Source organism: Oncorhynchus nerka, linkage group LG27, assembly GCF_034236695.1.
Source record: "Oncorhynchus nerka isolate Pitt River linkage group LG27, Oner_Uvic_2.0, whole genome shotgun sequence".
Lineage (NCBI taxonomy): Eukaryota > Metazoa > Chordata > Actinopteri > Salmoniformes > Salmonidae > Oncorhynchus > Oncorhynchus nerka.
This window is the reverse complement of record NC_088422.1, coordinates 1,041,228-1,061,824: the sequence shown is the minus strand read 5'-3', so window position 1 is coordinate 1,061,824 and position 20,597 is coordinate 1,041,228. Positions and strand designations below refer to the sequence as shown.

The 20,597-nt window shown below is 45.8% G+C and overlaps 1 protein-coding gene across 4 annotated transcripts in view; it reads left to right on the top strand.

The window, feature by feature from the left end:
- Positions 1–20,044, top strand: part of LOC115111146 (protein RUFY3) — a 105,230-nt gene extending 85,186 nt beyond the window's left edge. For 3 of the 4 annotated variants that reach the window (XM_065011308.1, XM_065011306.1, XM_065011309.1), the window contains 5 exons: positions 16,670–16,789; positions 16,985–17,118; positions 17,240–17,316; positions 18,281–18,308; positions 19,037–20,044. In XM_065011308.1, coding sequence (XP_064867380.1) covers positions 16,670–16,789; positions 16,985–17,118; positions 17,240–17,292 — 307 coding nt within the window. In that variant the 3' untranslated portion in view covers positions 17,293–17,316; positions 18,281–18,308; positions 19,037–20,044. Of the gene's footprint in view, positions 1–10,335; positions 11,675–16,669; positions 16,790–16,984; positions 17,119–17,239; positions 17,317–18,280; positions 18,309–19,036 lie in introns of those variants that run through there. The other variant, XM_065011310.1, reaches the window with a different exon arrangement.
- The last annotated feature ends 553 nt before the right edge of the window (positions 20,045–20,597 follow it).

Genomic DNA, 20,597 nt, shown 5'->3' with positions numbered 1-20,597 from the left:
TGGTAGGAGGGAGGGACTATAAAACAGGTAGGTAGGAGGGAGGGAGGGACTATAAAACAGGTAGGTAGGTGGGAGGGAGGGACTATAAAACAGGTTGGTAGGAGGGAGGGACTATAAAACAGGTAGGTAGGAGGGAGGGAGGGACTATAAAACAGGTAGGTAGGAGGGAGGGACTATAAAACAGGTAGGTAGGAGGGAGGGAGGGATTATAAAACAGGTAGGTAGGAGGGAGGGACTATAAAACAGGTAGGTAGGAGATAAAACAGGTAGGTAGGAGGGAGGGACTATAAAACAGGTAGGTAGGAGGGAGGGACTATAAAACAGGTTGTTAGGAGGGAGGGACTATAAAACAGGTAGGTAGGAGGGAGGGACTATAAAACAGGTAGGTAGGAGGGAGGGAGGGACTATAAAACAGGTAGGTAGGAGGGAGGGAGGGACTATAAAACAGGTAGGTAGGAGGGAGGGAGGGACTATAGGTAGGTAGGAGGGAGGGAGGGAGGGACTATAAAACAGGTAGGTAGGAGGGAGGGACTATAAAACAGGTAGGTAGGAGGGAGGGAGGGACTATAAAACAGGTAGGTAGGAGGGAGGGAGGGACTATAAAACAGGTAGGTAGGAGGGAGGGAGGGACTATAAAACAGGTAGGTAGGAGGGAGGAGGGACTATAAAACAGGTAGGTAGGAGGGAGGGAGGGATTATAAAACAGGTAGGTAGGAGGGAGGGACTATAAACAGGTAGGAGGGAGGGAGGGACTATAAAACAGGTAGGTAGGAGGGAGGAGGGACTATAAAACAGGTAGGTAGGAGGGAGGGACTATAAAACAGGTAGGTAGGAGGGAGGGAGGGACTATAAAACAGGTAGGTAGGTGGGAGGGAGGGACTATAAAACAGGTTGGTAGGAGGGAGGGACTATAAAACAGGTAGGTAGGAGGGAGGGAGGGACTATAAAACAGGTTGGTAGGAGGGAGGGAGGGACTATAAAACAGGTAGGTAGGAGGGAGGGAGGGACTATAAAACAGGTAGGTAGGAGGGAGGGAGGGACTATAAAACAGGTAGGTAGGAGGGAGGGAGGGAGGGACTATAAAACAGGTAGGTAGGAGGGAGGGACTATAAAACAGGTAGGTAGGAGGGAGGGAGGGACTATAAAACAGGTAGGTAGGAGGGAGGGAGGGACTATAAAACAGGTAGGTAGGAGGGAGGGAGGGACTATAAAACAGGTTGGTAGGAGGGAGGGAGGGACTATAAAACAGGTAGGTAGGAGGGAGGGAGGGACTATAAAACAGGTAGGTAGGAGGGAGGGAGGGACTATAAAACAGGTAGGTAGGAGGGAGGGAGGGAGGGACTATAAAACAGGTAGGTAGGAGGGAGGGAGGGACTATAAAACAGGTAGGTAGGAGGGAGGGAGGGAGGGACTATAAAACAGGTAGGTAGGAGGGAGGGAGGGACTATAAAACAGGTAGGTAGGAGGGAGGGAGGGACTATAAAACAGGTTGGTAGGAGGGAGGGACTATAAAACAGGTAGGTAGGAGGGAGGGAGGGACTATAAAACAGGTAGGTAGGTGGGAGGGAGGGACTATAAAACAGGTTGGTAGGAGGGAGGGACTATAAAACAGGTAGGTAGGAGGGAGGGAGGGACTATAAAACAGGTAGGTAGGAGGGAGGGAGGGACTATAAAACAGGTAGGTAGGAGGGAGAGAGGGACTATAAAACAGGTAGGTAGGAGGGAGGGAGGAGGGACTATAAAACAGGTAGGTAGGAGGGAGGGACTATAAAACAGGTAGGTAGGAGGGAGGGAGGGACTATAAAACAGGTAGGTAGGAGGGAGGGAGGGACTATAAAACAGGTAGGTAGGAGGGAGGGAGGGACTATAAAACAGGTTGGTAGGAGGGAGGGACTATAAAACAGGTAGGTAGGAGGGAGGGAGGGACTATAAAACAGGTAGGTAGGAGGGAGGGAGGGACTATAAAACAGGTAGGTAGGAGGGAGGGAGGGACTATAAAACAGGTAGGTAGGAGGGAGGGACTATAAAACAGGTAGGTAGGAGGGAGGGAGGGACTATAAAACAGGTAGGTAGGAGGGAGGGAGGGACTATAAAACAGGTAGGTAGGAGGGAGGGAGGGACTATAAAACAGGTAGGTAGGAGGGAGGGAGGGACTATAAAACAGGTTGGTAGGAGGGAGGGACTATAAAACAGGTAGGTAGGAGGGAGGGAGGGACTATAAAACAGGTAGGTAGGTGGGAGGGAGGGACTATAAAACAGGTTGGTAGGAGGGAGGGACTATAAAACAGGTAGGTAGGAGGGAGGGAGGGACTATAAAACAGGTAGGTAGGAGGGAGGGACTATAAACAGGTAGGAGGGAGGGAGGGACTATAAAACAGGTAGGTAGGAGGGAGGGAGGGACTATAAAACAGGTAGGTAGGAGGGAGGGACTATAAAACAGGTAGGTAGGAGGGAGGGAGGGACTATAAAACAGGTAGGTAGGTGGGAGGGAGGGACTATAAAACAGGTTGGTAGGAGGGAGGGACTATAAAACAGGTAGGTAGGAGGGAGGGAGGGACTATAAAACAGGTTGGTAGGAGGGAGGGAGGGACTATAAAACAGGTAGGTAGGAGGGAGGGAGGGACTATAAAACAGGTAGGTAGGAGGGAGGGACTATAAAACAGGTAGGTAGGTATGAGGGAGGGACTATAAAACAGGTAGGAGGGAGGGACTATAAAACAGGTAGGTAGGAGGGAGGGACTATAAAACAGGTAGGTAGGAGGGAGGGACTATATAACAGGTAGGTAGGAGGGAGGGAGGGACTATAAAACAGGTAGGTAGGAGGGAGGGAGGGACTATAAAACAGGTTGGTAGGAGGGAGGGACTATAAAACAGGTAGGTAGGAGGGAGGGACTATAAACAGGTAGGTAGGAGGGAGGGACTATAAACAGGTAGGTAGGAGGGAGGGACTATATAACAGGTAGGTAGGAGGGAGGGACTATAAAACAGGTAGGTAGGAGGGAGGGAGGGACTATAAAACAGGTAGGTAGGAGGGAGGGACTATAAAACAGGTTGGTAGGAGGGAGGGAGGGACTATAAAACAGGTTGGTAGGAGGGAGGGACTATAAAACAGGTAGGTAGGAGGGAGGGAGGGACTATAAAACAGGTAGGTAGGAGGGAGGGACTATAAAACAGGTAGGTAGGAGGGAGGGACTATAAAACAGGTAGGTAGGAGGGAGGGACTATATAACAGGTAGGTAGGAGGGAGGGACTATAAAACAGGTTGGTAGGAGGGAGGGACTATAAAACAGGTAGGTAGGAGGGAGGGAGGGACTATAAAACAGGTAGGTAGGAGGGAGGGACTATAAAACAGGTAGGTAGGAGGGAGGGAGGGACTATAAAACAGGTAGGTAGGAGGGAGGGAGGGACTATAAAACAGGTAGGTAGGAGGGAGGGAGGGACTATAAAACAGCCTGGGAGGAGGGAGGGACTGTAAAACAGCTGGAGAACAGGTAGGAGGAAACAATACCTTAACACTACCCTAGCACTTGCGGTCGGTAAGCACTAACCCCAACTCCGTTAATACAAGAACAAGGGAGGGTACGCATGTCATTTCACAAATTGGTTCACAAGTCAAGTCAGTTGGCATACAAATTCAAACCAACTCCCAACTCAACACAAATGTAAGGCTCAACAACATAAATGAAATATAACTAAATGCTTTGAACAGCCATCAGTCTGTATTCTTCAAGGAAAGGCAATGCTCAATTCAGTACTGAATCCAAGTCAGATGTCCCCAAACTAATCAGTCCAATTAATCCAAATGGGGAGATCTGACCAGTTCAGTAATGTACAACTATTCCATATAAATATATCCTTCCTGTTAATTTACCTGAGTCAGACAATCCACAAAGAGAAACCTCTTCTCAATTAATGCTCCTTACACAAGTCTCACCTGTGCAGCATGAAAGAAAAGTACGCCTTCAAACTGTCACCAAACATTTTCTCCAACCTCTATTCCCCTCAAACTAAACTCTGGACCACAAAGCCAGTTCCACTGTGTTTTTTAGGGACTGGTTTAGACTTGGGACACCAGGTGTGTGTAATTCATGGTCATGCAGAACAGAGAACCAGCAGGCTCCAGACCTCGTACAGTAAGAGACCATTTATGCTTGATCCGATAATGTGGTTGGGAGTTTGTGCCGTATGTGTGACTCAATTGCTGAGCCTCCGGAGGAACTCGGAGGCCAAATTAAGCTCAGTACCACACCGCCGTGTGCCTCAAATTTTGTAACAATGTGGAGGGCTCCATATAGCTCCTTATTGACATGATTGGTTGACGGTAGTTCAGCACGTCCTGCTGGTTCAGCAGGTCCTGTATAAACACAAACTCACTTCCTTGACAACAGCTCTGCACTGCTCTGAATGCCCTGACTTCTGCAGAGGCCATATCACCGTAAATGCTGAACGGTCAATGGAGATGTCGGATTGACCATGCAGCGCCTTTAACAGTTGAAATACCCCTGCTCTATGCAGTCAAAATGACCCCCTTTCACTTAACAAATCACATTTTATTTGTCACATACACGTGTTTTAGCAATAATTAGAATATATGAATATTTGGACAAACAATGTCTTAGCAGCATAGACTAAGAATAGAATAGAATACAGTTTTACATATGAGATGAGTAATGCAAGATATGTAAACATTATTAAAGTGACTAGTGTTCCATTATTAAAGTGGCCAGTGATTACAAGTCTATGTATATAGGGCAGCAGCCTCTAATATGCTAGTGATGGCTATTTAACAGTCTGATGGCCTTGATAGAAGCAGTCTCTCGGTCCCTGCTTTGATGCACCTGTACTGACCTCGCCTTCTGGATGATAGCGGGGTGAACAAGCAGTGGCTCGGGTGGTTGATGTCCTTTATGATCCTTTTGTCCTTCCTGTGACATCGGGTGCTGTAGGTGTCCTGGAGGGCAGGTAGTTTGCCCCCGATGATGAGTTGGGCAGACCTCACTACCCTCTGGAGACCATTTCATTTTGTCAGTGATGTGTACGTCGAGGAACTTGAAGCTTTCCACCTTCTCCACTGCTGTCCCGTTGATGTGGATAGGGGGGTGCTCCCGCTGCTGTTTCCTGAAGTCCACGATCATCTCCTTTGTTTTGTTGACGTTGAGTGAGAGGTTATTTTCCTGGCACCACACTCCCAGAGCCCTCACCTCCTCCCTGTAGGCTGTCTCGTCGTTGTTGGTAATCAAGCCTACCACTGTGGTGTCGTCTGCAAACTTGATGATTGAGTTGGAGGCCTGCGTGGCCACATGAACAGCATTCTTATATAGGTATTCCTCTTGTCCAGATGGGAAAGGGCAGTGTGTTGGCGATTGCATCGTCTGTGGATCTATTGGGGTGGAATGCAAATTGTGGGTCTAGGGTGTCAGGTAAGGTAGAGGTGATATGATCCTTGACTAGTCTCTCAAAGCACTTCATGATGACAGAAGTGAGTGTTACTGGGCGATAGTCATTCAGTTCAGTTATCTTCGCTTTCTTGGGTACAGGAACAATGGTGGCCATCTTGAAGTAAGTGGGGACAGCAGACTGGGATAGGGATTGATTGAATATGTCCATAAACACTCCAGCCAGCTGGTCTGCGCATGCTCTGAGGATGCGGCTGGGGATGCCGTCTGGGCCGGCAGCCTTGTGAGGCTTAATACGCTTAAATGTTTTACTCACGTCGGCCACGGAGAAGTAGAGCCCACAGTCCTTGGCAGCGGGCCGCTTTGGTGGCACTGTGTTATCCTCAAAGCGGGTGAAGAAGGTGTTTAGCTTGTCTGGAAGCTGGACGTCAGTGTCCGCGATGTGGCTGGTTTTCCCTTTGTAATCCGTAATTGTCTGTTGCAACTGTCACATACGTCTTGTGTCTGAGCCGTTGAATTGTGACTCCACTTTGTCTCAAAACTGACGTTTTGCCTGTTCTTACGGAGGGAATAACTACAATGTTTGTGTTCTGCCATAATCCCAGTCACCTTGTCATGGTTAAATGCAATGTTTTGCGCGAATACAGCCATCTGTCCATTGTTTCTGGTTAGGGTAGGTTTTAATAGTCACAACATCTCCAATACACGTCCTTATAAATTCACTCACCGATTCTGCGTATACGTCGATATTATTCTCAGAGGCTACCCGGAACATGTCCCAGTCCGCGTGATCAAAACTATCTTGAAGCATGGATTCCGATTGGTCGGACGAGCGTTGAATAGTCCTTAGCACAGGTACTTCCTGTTTTGAGTTTCTGCCTATAGGAAGGGAGGAGCAAAATGGAGTTGTGATCAGATTTTCCTTAGGGAAGGTGGGGGAGGACCTTGTAGGCATCCCGGAAGTTGGAGAAGCAGTGGTCGAGTGTTTTAGCAGCACGAGTACTACAGTCAATGTGTTGATAGAACTTTGGTAACGCTTTCCTCAAATTTGCTTTGTTAAAATCCTCAGCTACAATGCATGCGGCCTCAGGATATGTGTTTTCCAGTTTGCATAAAGTCAAATCAAATGTATTTATAAAGCCCTTCTTACATCAGCTGATATCTCAAAGTGCTGTACAGAAACCCAGCCTAAAACCCCAAACAGCAAGCAATGCAGGTGTAGAAGCACTGTGGCTAGGAAAAACTCCCTAGAAAGGCCAGAACCTAGGAAGAAACCTAGAGAGGAACCAGGCTGAGAGGGGTGGCCAGTCCTTTTCTGGCTGTGCCAGTGAAGTTCTTTGAGGGCCGTTGTGGTATCGGCTTGAGGGGGAATATCCACGGCCGTGGCTATAGCTGATGAGAATTCTCTTGAGGTAACAGGGTCAGCACTTGATTGTGAGGTATTCTAGGCAGGGTGAAAAACAGGACTTGAGTTTCTGTATGTTAACTCAATCACACCATTAGTAGTTAATCATGAAACACACACCCCCGCCCTTCTTCCCAGAGAGAGATTTATTTAGATTTATTCCTGTCTTTATGATGAACTGAGAACCCAACAGGCTGTACGGACAGTATATCCAGAGAGAGCCATGTTTCCATGAAACAGAGTGTTTACAATCCCTGATGTCTCTCTGGAGGGAGATCCTCGCCCTGACCTCGTCTACGTTATTATTCAGCGATAATTAGCGAGTAATATACTCTGAAGCGGTAGGTGGTGTGCGTGCAGGCCTCCTTATTGTCCCTAGAATTTCTAAAAGTCTCCACTGAGTACTTCTTTTCCACCCGCGTTGTGTCAGTTCAATTGCCCTGGAGGGTACTAACAAAGGATCCGATTTGGGAAAGTTGTATTCCTGGTCGTAATTCTGGTGATTTACCACCGCTCTGATATCCAAAAGTTGTTCCCGGCTGTATGTAATAACACACAAAGAAATATGGGCAAATAATGTAAGAAATAACACATAAAAAATACTGCAATGTTTCCTGAGAGCTAGAAGCATGGCAGCCTTGTTCATCTGCGCCATTTTTTCTTCCTATATCCACGCAAACCAGGAAGTGACTATGGGTCTGACTAGGAATTTGACCAGGGCGGAGCCTATAGATGGGTTCGTTGTTTAGCAACAAAACAGACGCGTGTGCCAAACAGACAGGATTGGCTTAGATTGTTGACAACATGTAAATTATTTCGCCGCCAATGTTTGTTAAAAACATAAATACATTTGCACAACAAACACTTGTTCCTCAAATACATCGTTACAGTTGTTTATTTGCTAGCTAGCAAATTTTGGCCATTTTAGCATAGATGTGACATCCTGTCAAAATAATACATGGTATCAAGAACAAGATGAAACGAGACACCTAAGATTCCTCACATGGCAGCTTCTTGTCATTGTTGCTAGCTGTCTGGCCATCCAGAATCACAACACCACACACACCTGGAAGTGTGCGCATCGTTTTCCAGACGTTGTCAGCTAACCTGTCTATACACATCAAGAAACCGTACTTCCACAGTAGATTAGAACAGGACGCATGAGTTTACCAAGCATTCAGAACTGCTTTCCAGGACTTAAAAGCAGCTCTGTCATTGGGATTCTACATCTACTTTTTATGCTTTTTGGTCAGTCTTTATCTGAGTCCCAGAAACCGGCCCGGAGTGAATGAGGCTTTCTGGCTGTGTTCTGTTTTAGATCCCACTGAAACAAAGCTCTTGACAGCCTCAGACCAGTGTGTTTATCAGGTCTAGTCTGTCTAATTAACCTCACTAATGTGTTTATCAGGTCTAGTCTGTCTAATTAACCTCAGTCCAATGTGTTTATCAGGTCTAGTCTGTCTAATTAACCTCACTAATGTGTTTATCAGGTCTAGTCTGTCTAATTAACCTCACTAATGTGTTTATCAGGTCTAGTCTGTCTAATTAACCTCACTAATGTGTTTATCAGGTCTAGTCTGTCTAATTAACCTCAGACCAGTGTGTTCATCAGGTCTAGTCTGTCTAATAAACCTCACTAATGTGTTTATCAGGTCGAGTCTGTCTAATTAACCTCACTAATGTGTTTATCAGGTCTAGTCTGTCTAATTAACCTCAGTCCAATGTGTTTATCAGGTCGAGTCTGTCTAATTAACCTCACTAATGTGTTTATCAGGTCTAGTCTGTCTAATTAACCTCAGTCCAATGTGTTTATCAGGTCTAGTCTGTCTAATTAACCTCAGTCCAATGTGTTTATCAGGTCTAGTCTGTCTAATAAACCTCACTAATGTGTTTATCAGGTCTAGTCTGTCTAATTAACCTCACTAATGTGTTTATCAGGTCTAGTCTGTCTAATTAACCTCACTAATGTGTTTATCAGGTCTAGTCTGTCTAATAAACCTCACTAATGTGTTTATCAGGTCTAGTCTGTCTAATTAACCTCAGACCAGTGTGTTTATCAGGTCTAGTCTGTCTAATTAACCTCACTAATGTGTTTATCAGGTCTAGTCTGTCTAATTAACCTCAGTCCAGTGTGTTTATCAGGTCTAGTCTGTCTAATAAACCTCACTAATGTGTTTATCAGGTCTAGTCTGTCTAATTAACCTCACTAATGTGTTTATCAGGTCTAGTCTGTCTAATTAACCTCACTAATGTGTTTATCAGGTCTAGTCTGTCTAATTAACCTCAGACCAGTGTGTTTATCAGGTCTAGTCTGTCTAATTAACCTCACTAATGTGTTTATCAGGTCTAGTCTGTCTAATAAACCTCAGTCCAGTGTGTTTATCAGGTCTAGTCTGTCTAATAAACCTCAGTCCAGTGTGTTTATCAGGTCTAGTCTGTCTAATTAACCTCACTAATGTGTTTATCAGGTCTAGTCTGTCTAATAAACCTCAGTCCAATGTGTTTATCAGGTCTAGTCTGTCTAATTAACCTCAGTCCAGTGTGTTTATCAGGTCTAGTCTGTCTAATTAACCTCACTAATGTGTTTATCAGGTCTAGTCTGTCTAATTAACCTCACTAATGTGTTTATCAGGTATAGTCTGTCTAATTAACCTCAGTCCAGTGTGTTTATCAGGTCTAGTCTGTCGAATAAACCTCACTAATGTGTTTATCAGGTCTAGTCTGTCTAATTAACCTCACTAATGTGTTTATCAGGTCTAGTCTGTCTAATAAACCTCAGTCCAGTGTGTTTATCAGGTCTAGTCTGTCTAATTAACCTCACTAATGTGTTTATCAGGTCTAGTCTGTCTAATTAACCTCACTAATGTGTTTATCAGGTCTAGTCTGTCTAATTAACCTCAGTCCAATGTGTTTATCAGGTCTAGTCTGTCTAATTAACCTCACTAATGTGTTTATCAGGTCTAGTCTGTCTAATAAACCTCAGTCCAGTGTGTTTATCAGGTCTAGTCTGTCTAATTAACCTCAGTCCAGTGTGTTTATCAGGTCTAGTCTGTCTAATAAACCTCACTAATGTGTTTATCAGGTCTAGTCTGTCTAATAAACCTCACTAATGTGTTTATCAGGTCTAGTCTGTCTAATAAACCTCACGAATGTGTTTATCAGGTCTAGTCTGTCTAATAAACCTCAGTCCAGTGTGTTTATCAGGTCTAGTCTGTCTAATTAACCTCACTAATGTGTTTATCAGGTCTAGTCTGTCTAATTAACCTCAGTCCAATGTGTTTATCAGGTCTAGTCTGTCTAATTAACCTCACTAATGTGTTTATCAGGTCTAGTCTGTCTAATTAACCTCACTAATGTGTTTATCAGGTCTAGTCTGTCTAATTAACCTCACCAATGTGTTTCACTGTCTAATCAGGTTTTCTTCACAGGGAGTTACAGCCAGATACTTTCCCTGCAATAACTACTGTCTTCCTCTTCTTCTTTCTGTCCTTTTCTCTCTCCATTTCTTTCATTTCTTGGTTCTCTTCTTCTCAGTGAGAAAGACTGTGTGAAGCAGGCCAGAAGCTTGAGTTCCAATGCAGGGAAACTGCTTCAGAAGCAACTATAGGACTCTCCTCTCTTCCCTTTTTCTCTCCCCACAATGACACCCACATCATAGTTTCAGAAATCTGATTCCCAATCGAAACATAGAACCAACCTTTGCATAATATAGAAATGACTAAGCTAGGGTATTTATTTTAATATTATATCTGTTGCGGTTAAACCTTTTCATTTCTAACTGTTAAACAATCTTTTGTTTCCTAAAACTAAACTCTCCTTAAACAGTTTTCCTGACAGCATTACTTTGATTAGCAGCATGGACTGGAGACAGGCTAGAGGGCACCAGAGAGAGGCTATCTTTCTGTTGTACTGAGACAGGCTAGAGGGGGCCAGAGAGAGGCTATCTTTCTGTTGTACTGAGACAGGCTAGAGGGCACCAGAGAGATGCTATCTTTCTGTTGTACTGAGACAGGCTAGAGGGGGCCAGAGAGAGGCTATCTTTCTGTTGTACTGAGACAGGCTAGAGGGGGCCAGAGAGAGGCTATCTTTCTGTTGTACTGAGACAGGCTAGAGGGGGCCAGAGAGAGACAGGCTAGAGGGGGCCAGAGAGAGACAGGCTAGAGGGGGCCAGAGAGAGACTATCTTTCTGTTGTACTGAGACAGGCTAGAGGGCACCAGAGAGAGGCTATCTTTCTGTTGTACTGAGACAGGCTAGAGGGGGCCAGAGAGAGACTATCTTTCTGTTGTACTGAGACAGGCTAGAGGGGGCCAGAGAGAGGCTATCTTTCTGTTGTACTGAGACAGGCTAGAGGGGGCCAGAGAGAGACTATCTTTCTGTTGTACTGAGACAGGCTAGAGGGGGCCAGAGAGAGACAGGCTAGAGGGGGCCAGAGAGAGACAGGCTAGAGGGGGCCAGAGAGAGGCTATCTTTCTGTTGTACTGAGACAGGCTAGAGGGGGCCAGAGAGAGACTATCTTTCTGTTGTACTGAGACAGGCTAGAAGGGGCCAGAGAGAGGCTATCTTTCTGTTGTACTGAGACAGGCTAGAGGGGGCCAGAGAGAGACTATCTTTCTGTTGTACTGAGACAGGCTAGAGGGGGCCAGAGAGAGGCTATCTTTCTGTTGTACTGAGACAGGCTAGAGGGGGCCAGAGAGAGACAGGCTAGAGGGGGCCAGAAAAAGACAGGCTAGAGAGGGCCAGAGAGAGACTATCTTTCTGTTGTACTGAGACAGGCTAGAGGGCACCAGAGAGAGGCTATCTTTCTGTTGTACTGAGACAGGCTAGAGGGGGCCAGAGAGAGACAGGCTAGAGGGGGCCAGAGAGAGACAGGCTAGAGGGGGCCAGAGAGAGACAGGCTAGAGGGGGCCAGAGAGAGACTATATTTCTGTTGTACTGAGACAGGCTAGAGGGGGCCAGAGAGAGACAGGCTAGAGGGGGCCAGAGAGAGACAGGCTAGAGGTGGCCAGAGAGAGACTATCTTTCTGTTGTACTGAGACAGGCTAGAGGGGGCCAGAGAGAGACTATATTTCTGTTGTACTGAGACAGGCTAGAGGGGGCCAGAGAGAGACAGGCTAGAGGGGGCCAGAAAGAGACAGGCTAGAGGGGGCCAGAGAGAGACTATCTTTCTGTTGTACTGAGACAGGCTAGAGGGGGCCAGAGAGAGGCTATCTTTCTGTTGGACTGAGACAGGCTAGAGGGGGCCAGAGAGAGACTATCTTTCTGTTGTACTGAGACAGGCTAGAGGGGGCCAGAGAGAGACAGGCTAGAGGGGGCCAGAGAGAGACTATCTTTCTGTTGTACTGAGACAGGCTAGAGGGGGCCAGAGAGAGACAGGCTAGAGGGGGCCAGAGAGAGACAGGCTAGAGGGGGCCAGAGAGAGACCGGCTAGAGGGGGCCAGAGAGAGACCGGCTAGAGGGGGCCAGAGAGAGACAGGCTAGAGGGGGCCAGAGAGAGACTATCTTTCTGTTGTACTGAGACAGGCTAGAGGGGGCCAGAGAGAGACTATCTTTCTGTTGTACTGAGACAGGCTAGAGGGGGCCAGAGAGAGACAGGCTAGAGGGGGCCAGAGAGAGACAGGCTAGAGGGGGCCAGAGAGAGACTATCTTTCTGTTGTACTGTGACAGGCTAGAGGGGGCCAGAGAGTGACTATCTTTCTGTTGTACTGAGACAGGCTAGAGGGGGCCAGAGAGAGACTATCTTTCTGTTGTACTGAGCCAGGCTAGAGGGGGCCAGAGAGAGGCTATCTTTCTGTTGTACTGAGACAGGCTAGAGGACTGTTGGACTAGCAGTGCAGGGTGACTCCACTCACAGTACTACATCTTTCTGTGTTAATAAAGATATCAGACCCACAGCTGTAATGAATGTTCCCTGATAAGAGGTTTGGGATATCTGCCATTTTCGTAAGAGAGAGGTTACTGTTCTGAACACTCTAAATATTTGCTATTTCTTGAACATCAACACACCCAGACGCCCCCTACAGTGGCATACCGTAGGTCCTTAGACCAGCCCAATGCTACATACAGCTTGTCCTTAGACCATACAGACATACGTGCTTAACCAGCCACTGAGCAGCCCTCTTTCTCACCCCATGGTTAATAAAGGTCTGGCCTCCTGCACCGTTAAGTGATAATGCCTGAGAAGCCCGTGTTTGGAGGACATATTGGCACGGGTGTTGTTAGGCCCGAGACGAAGTTGAGGCAAACCGTGCCAATATGTCCTCCAAACACGGGCTTCTCAGAGGCATTATCACTTTTATACAACAGGTTTACCAACCTATTCAAATAACGATTGACATTTTCATTAGCTTTATTTTGATAAATGTATGCATACCGTGTCATCTTTACACAAATCTAGGGTTACTATCCAAGCTGGCTGGTCGTTCGTTCTATCAGTTCGGTTACCAGAGACGCGACCCAGTCGTTCAGTCGTTTTGTTCTGTATCTTGGCTTTATATGGCCCGATTTAATCGAAATAAAGACCCAATAGTGTTTATGGGACATCTAGGAGTGCCAACAAAGAAGATGGTGAAAGGTAATGACTGTTTTCTATTTTATTGTGCGGTTTGTGTAACGCCGAAATGCTAATTATTTTGTTTACGTCCCCTGCGTGGCTTTTGTGTTGTAGTGTATTGGTGCATGCTATCAGATAATAGCTTCTCATGCTGTCGCCGAAAAGCATTTTAAAAATCTGACTTGTTGCCTGGATTCACAACGAGTGTAGCTTTAATTCGATACCCTGCATGTGTATTTTAATGAACGTTTGAGTTTTAACTAATACTATTAGCATTTAGCGTAGCGCATTTGCATTTCCAGAGCTCTAGTTGGGACGCAAGCGTCTCAGGTAGAAGCAAGAGGCTAGCCAACTACGGCTAACTTAGTCACATCAAAAAGTGCAGCCAGATAACAGCAGAGTAGCTGTATTTGCATGCTTGTTTAAGTAGTTTTCTAGTGACAGTTATTTGGATACATTCATAAGAATTAGCAAAAGAAGCGCGATTTCGCCTGGCAAGGAAAATGTGCTCACTCATCAGGACACTGTTGTTCAAAGGAGCTAGCCAAAAACACAGCGAACACACTCACTTCAAACTGAAGCTGGACACTGTAGTTCAGAGGAGCTAGCCAAAAACACAGCGAACATAATCACTTCAAACTGAAGCTGGACACTGTTGTTCAGAGGAGCTAGCCAAAAACACAGCGAACATAATCACTTCAAACTGAAGCTGGACACTGTAGTTCAGAGGAGCTAGCCAAAAACACAGCGAACACAATCACTTCAAACTGAAGCAGGACACTGTTGTTCAGAGGAGCTAGCCAAAAACACAGCGAACATAATCACTTCAAACTGAAGCTGGAAAGACTGCGAACTAGCTGCACTTCGTTTGACCCGTTTTATATCAACGTTTGTTTGTATATATCCATAAGAATCATGCGGATTCATGACTTGGACTGGCTGAGTCCCGACCCCGACACTGTCATTACAATGGGTCAGCTGGAGATGGAATTTCAATGTTGAAACAATGTTGCAAATGTCAAAGAGACAGACAGCAAGGTTTATTAAATCTCCGCTGTTGAAAACCAATTGCTAGTTTAAAAGAAGTGGGAGATAATGTCTTGATGCTTTTTACAGTGGAGATCGGGTTTATAAATTGCCTGGCTGGGCTGATGAGACAGTGGATTGGTGCAGTCGGATGGAACAGAGTAAACAGGCATTTTAACGTCATAGATTTAACCGGTGGTAACTTGTGGAATAGACACCGCCTGGAATGCGGTTTTAACCAATCAGCATTAGGCCCAACCCTAATGTCATGGTACGGTATAATGTACCGTACCATGACATCTGGACCATACAGCACACACAGTTTGTAGCTGTGCTTCCTTCGCTAGTCTGACTCCATACAGCTTTCTGTGGAACCATGCTGTTGGCCACTCACTGCTGTATGGAGTAGTAGCCTGGTCCCAGATCAGTCTGTGCTGTATGGAGTAGTAGCCTGGTCCCAGATCAGTCTGTGCTGTATGGAGTAGTAGCCTGGTCCCAGATCAGTCTGTGCTGTATGGAGCAGTAGCCTGGTCCCAGATCAGTCTGCTGTATGGAGTAGTAGCCTGGTCCCAGATCAGTCTGCTGTATGGAGCAGTAGCCTGGTCCCAGATCAGTCTGTGCTGTATGGAGTAGTAGACTGGTCCCAGATCAGTCTGTGCTGTATGGAGTAGTAGCCTGGTCCCAGATCAGTCTGTGCTGTATGGAGCAGTAGCCTGGTCCCAGATCAGTCTGTGTTGTATGGAGCAGTAGCCTGGTCCCAGATCAGTCTGTGCTGTATGGAGCAGTAGCCTGGTCCCAGATCAGTCTGTGCTGTATGGAGCAGTAGCCTGGTCCCAGATCAGTCTGTGCTGTATGGAGCAGTAGCCTGGTCCCAGATCAGTCTGCTGTATGGAGTAGTAGCCTGGTCCCAGATCAGTCTGTGCTGTATGGAGCAGTGGCCTGGTCCCAGATCAGTCTGTGCTGTATGGAGCAGTAGCCTGGTCCCAGATCAGTCTGTGCTGTATGGAGCAGTAGCCTGGTCCCAGATCAGTCTGCTGTATGGAGTAGTAGCCTGGTCCCAGATCAGTCTGTGCTGTATGGAGCAGTGGCCTGGTCCCAGATCAGTCTGTGCTGTATGGAGCAGTAGCCTGGTCCCAGATCAGTCTGTGCTGTATGGAGCAGTAGCCTGGTCCCAGATCAGTCTGTGCTGTATGGAGCAGTAGCCTGGTCCCAGATCAGTCTGTGCTGTATGGAGCAGTAGCCTGGTCCCAGATCAGTCTGTGCTGTATGGAGCAGTAGCCTGGTCCCAGATCAGTCTGTGCTGTATGGAGCAGTAGCCTGGTCCCAGATCAGTCTGTGCTGTATGGAGCAGTAGCCTGGTCCCAGATCAGTCTGTGCTCTATGGAGCAGTAGCCTGGTCCCAGATCAGTCTGTGCCCTATGGAGTAGTAGCCTGGTCCCAGATAAGTCTGTGCCCTATGGAGCAGTAGCCTGGTCCCAGATCAGTCTGTGGCTAAAATAACAAGTCGGAGCGCAGAGCACACTTAAACGCATCTACCATGTCAGGGTCTATAATATGTCCTGGATCAACCATAACCTTGACTGGGTCAGTCCAGGATGACGATAAAGCAGAGCACAGCAAGGCTAAATGACGTGTCTGTGGACGTCAACTGTAGTCAATACTAGCATAATAAAAACGATTCAATCAAACTTCTTCTACTGGTCTGCTTCTCCTGGATGATTGGAAGGGGAGCGCCTGATTGGAGGGGAGCGCCTGTCGTTCTCCCGGGTGATTGGAAGGGGAGCGCCTGATTGGAGGGGAGCGCCTGTCGTTCTCCCGGGTGATTGGAGGGGAGCGCCTGTCGTTCTCCCGGATGATTGGAAGGGGAGCGCCTGATTGGAGGGGAGCGCCTGTCGTTCTCCCGGGTGATTGGAAGGGGAGCGCCTGATTGGAGGGGAGCGCCTGTCGTTCTCCCGGGTGATTGGAGGGGAGCGCCTGTCGTTCTCCCGGGTGATTGGAGGGGAGCGCCTGTCGTTCTCCCGGATGATTGGAGGGGAGCGCCTGTCGTTCTCCCGGATGATTGGAGGGGAGCGCCTGTCGTTCTCCCGGGTGATTGGAGGGGAGCGCCTGTCGTTCTCCCGGGTGATTGGAGGGGAGCGCCTGTCGTTCTCTTTATGTTCATCCTAGCTTTGTTTTCCCTGTGTATCTTCTTTTGAAAAAAAGGTTTCTCCCTGTCTTGTCCTTTACTTTTCATTTTATCTTAAGTTCATGACGTCTTCTGTAGTTTTCATCCCCTCCCACCCCTGGTTCAGATCCCGTCAGGCGGAGACAGAGAGGGACCAGGCAGGGGAGGATAATAGAATGTTCAAACAGGAGTTTGGAGAGAAGATAGACGCTCTACAGCTGGAGGTGGAACATCTCAGGAAACACAGGTAACTAGGGGGGGTGACACAAGACTGGCCCACTCTGCTGTTCTGTATCCTCCAGGCTATCGCCATAGCAACTCTTATTGTGTGTGTGGTGTTCTGTATCCTCCAGGCTATCGCTATAGCAACTCTTATTGTGTGTGTGGTGTTCTGTATCCTCCAGGCTATCGCTATAGCAACTCTTATTGTGTGTGGTGTCAGGTCATGTTTGGAGCTGGAGCTGAGGAGAGGGAGGGGTAGTGGTGGAGGTAGCCAGTATATAGAGCCTGTGTCTGGGGAGAAGATGACCTCGGCCCCCCCAGAGAGACCTGAAACACCTGGAAGACATCCGGAAGGTACAGCACCCTGCTCCTAGCTCCTTCACAGGGAATTTAAAAAACATCTTCAACAATCATATTTTCAAGCTCATCTGAACATGTTCAAAGTATCCCCCACTAATAATGATGTTTGTTATAGGAACTGGAGGCAGTGAAGAAGGAGAATCATCCACTATGTGCTGTGGTAGATGACTCGAGCGGTCCAGGGTCCAACATGTAAGTAATTGTTTAGTTAGGTTTAACTTGTGCAGGGTTGAGTAAAGTTTAGTCATTTTAATCAGTGTAAAAGTCTCATTGCCTTGCTAAATTAAAGTTTATTCAGTGTAGTCTCATTGCCTTGCTAAATTAAAGTTTCATTTTAATTTTAGCTTTATTTAACCAGGCAAGTCAGTTAAGAACACATTCTTATTTTCAAGGATAGGATAGGATAAAGTAATCCTTCTCACCCCTACCCCCCTTAAAAGACCTAGATGCACTATTGTAAAGTGGCTGTTCCACTGGATGTCATAAGGTGAAAGCACCAATTTGTAAGTCGCTCTGGATAAGAGCGTCTGCTAAATGACTTAAATGTAAATGTAATGTTCAATGACGGCCTGGGAACAGTGGGTTAACTGCCTGTTCAGGGGCAGAACGACAGATTTGTACCTTGTCAGCTCGGGGGTTTGAACTCGCAACCTTCCGGTTACTAGTCCAACGCTCTAACCACTAGGCTAGTCTCATTGCCTTGCTAAATTAAAGTTTAATCAGTGTAGTCTCATTGCCTTGCTACATTAAAGTTTAACCAGTGTAGTCTCATTGCCTTGCTACATTAAAGTTTAATCAGTGTAGTCTCATTGCCTTGCTACATTAAAGTTTAACCAGTGTAGTCTCATTGCCTTGCTACATTAAAGTTTAATCAGTGTAGTCTCATTGCCTTGCTACATTAAAGTTTAATCAGTGTAGTCTCATTGCCTTGCTACATTAAAGTTTAACCAGTGTAGTCTCATTGCCTTGCTACATTAAAGTTTAATCAGTGTAGTCTCATTGCCTTGCTACATTAAAGTTTAACCAGTGTAGTCTCATTGCCTTGCTACATTAAAGTTTAACCAGTGTAGTCTCATTGCCTTGCTACATTAAAGTTTAACCAGTGTAGTCTCATTGCCTTGCTACATTAAAGTTTAACATCTCTCTCGTCTTGAAGGTCAATGTCACAAGATGAGGATGAGCAGGTCAGTTAAAACTATTTTAAACTGATTCATACTTTGGTTCTAGTCTCTATACATCTATACTCAGATTAATACATCTACATAGGATCTATACGTCTACATAGGATCTATACTCAGATTAATACATCTACATAGGATCTATACTCAGATTAATACATCTACATAGGATCTATACTCAGATTAATACATCTACATAGGATCTATACTCAGATTAATACATCTACATAGGATCTATACGTCTACATAGGATCTATACTCAGATTAATACATCTACATAGGATCTATACTCAGATTAATACATCTACATAGGATCTATACTCAGATTAATACATCTACATAGGATCTATACTCAGATTAATACATCTACATAGGATCTATACTCAGATTAATACATCTACATAGGATCTATACTCAGATTAATACGTCTACATAGGATCTATACTCAGATTAATACATCTACATAGGCTCTATACATCTATACTCAGATTAATACATCTACATAGGATCTATACTCAGATTAATACATCTACATAGGATCTATACGTCTACATAGGATCTATACTCAGATTAATACATCTACATAGGATCTATACTCAGATTAATACATCTACATAGGATCTATACTCAGATTAATACATCTACATAGGATCTATACTCAGATTAATACATCTACATAGGATCTGCCATTATTGCTGTTTACTAACTATCAGATGTTGCCTTCTCCTTTCCAGGAGGAGTATTGTCTTGAGATCAGCCCTCAAACTGAAGGGTTTCACTGACCATGATGTCTGTCTTCCTCTGACCATGATGTCTGTCTTCCTCTGACATAATGACTTCTTCAAACTGAAGGGTTTCACTGACCATGTCTCAATCTAGTTGACATGATCCTCCCCCTGAGCTCCTCTAATGTCTCATCTGGTTACTGAAAATAAACTCTGCCTTAAAACAGAAAGATTTAACTCCCATTCTATAGAGCCAGGGTGTTCTATGACAGCTGTCTGGCCAATGGGCTGCCCCTCCCCTCCGTCAACATATCTGTGACTCCTGCCACCGCAGCAGTACACACCCAGCCCTGCCTGAGAGAGACACCCAGCCCTGCCTGAGAGAGACACCCAGCCCTGCCTGAGAGAGACACCCAGCCCTGCCTGAGAGAGACACCCAGCCCTGCCTGAGAGAGACACCCAGCCCTGCCTGAGAGAGACACCCAAAGGGTATATTTTTATACGGCGTCCCGGCAAAAGAAATACCAGTAATCCATCAATCTTTTTTTTATTTTTATAATTAAAAAATGTAGGCTATAACAGCATTATTTCTCATTACCACATCAGAGGAGAAAAAATGGCTTTAGAAACGGGTGACATAGTCTACTTGAAAGCATGTGATATAGCCTACTTGGAAACGGGTGATATAGCCTACTTGGAAATGGGTGATATAGTCTACTTGGAAATGGGTGATATAGCCTACTTGGAAATGGGTGAAAGAGTCTACTTGGAAACGGGTGATATAGCCTACTTGGAAATGGGTGATATAGCCTACTTGAAAGCATGTGATATAGCCTACTTGGAAACGGGTGATATAGCCTACTTGGAAACGGGTGATATAGCCTACTTGGAAATGGGTGATATAGCCTACTTGAAAGCATGTGGCCTCGTAAAGGGTCCTTTTGAAGTAATTATTTGGTGAAAACATCATGACTGGTTATGTTTATGCCACAATAAAAGTTAAATGACAAATCTTTACACCGAGCCACCGTGCTTCTACACCTGCATTGCTTGCTGTTTGGGGGTTTTAGGCTGGGTTTCTGTACAGCACTTTGAGGTATCAGCTGATGTACGAAGGGCTAGCGACCGTGCTTCTACACCTGCATTGCTTGCCGTTTGGGGGTTTTAGGCTGGGTTTCTGTACACCACTTTGTGACATCAGCTGATGTACGAAGGGCTAGCGACCGTGCTTCTACACCTGCATTGCTTGCTGTTTGGGGGTTTTAGGCTGGGTTTCTGTACAGCACTTTGAGGTATCAGCTGATGTACGAAGGGCTATATAAATACATTTGATTTGACCACAGAGATTCTATGAGCACCACATTATGAGACATAAAACCTAGCGGTCAAACAAAAAGCAACATTGAATATACTGTGAGCGGACCAAGTAATTGGGCGTCACTCTAAAGCGGGAAGGTGGAATAAACGAGTCAGGAGTAGGTTTTCTTGATTGAACACAGTTCTCTATTGAGGGCATTTGGTCAACACAAACACTCCAACATAATCAATGAATATCTCCCAAGGAAAAACA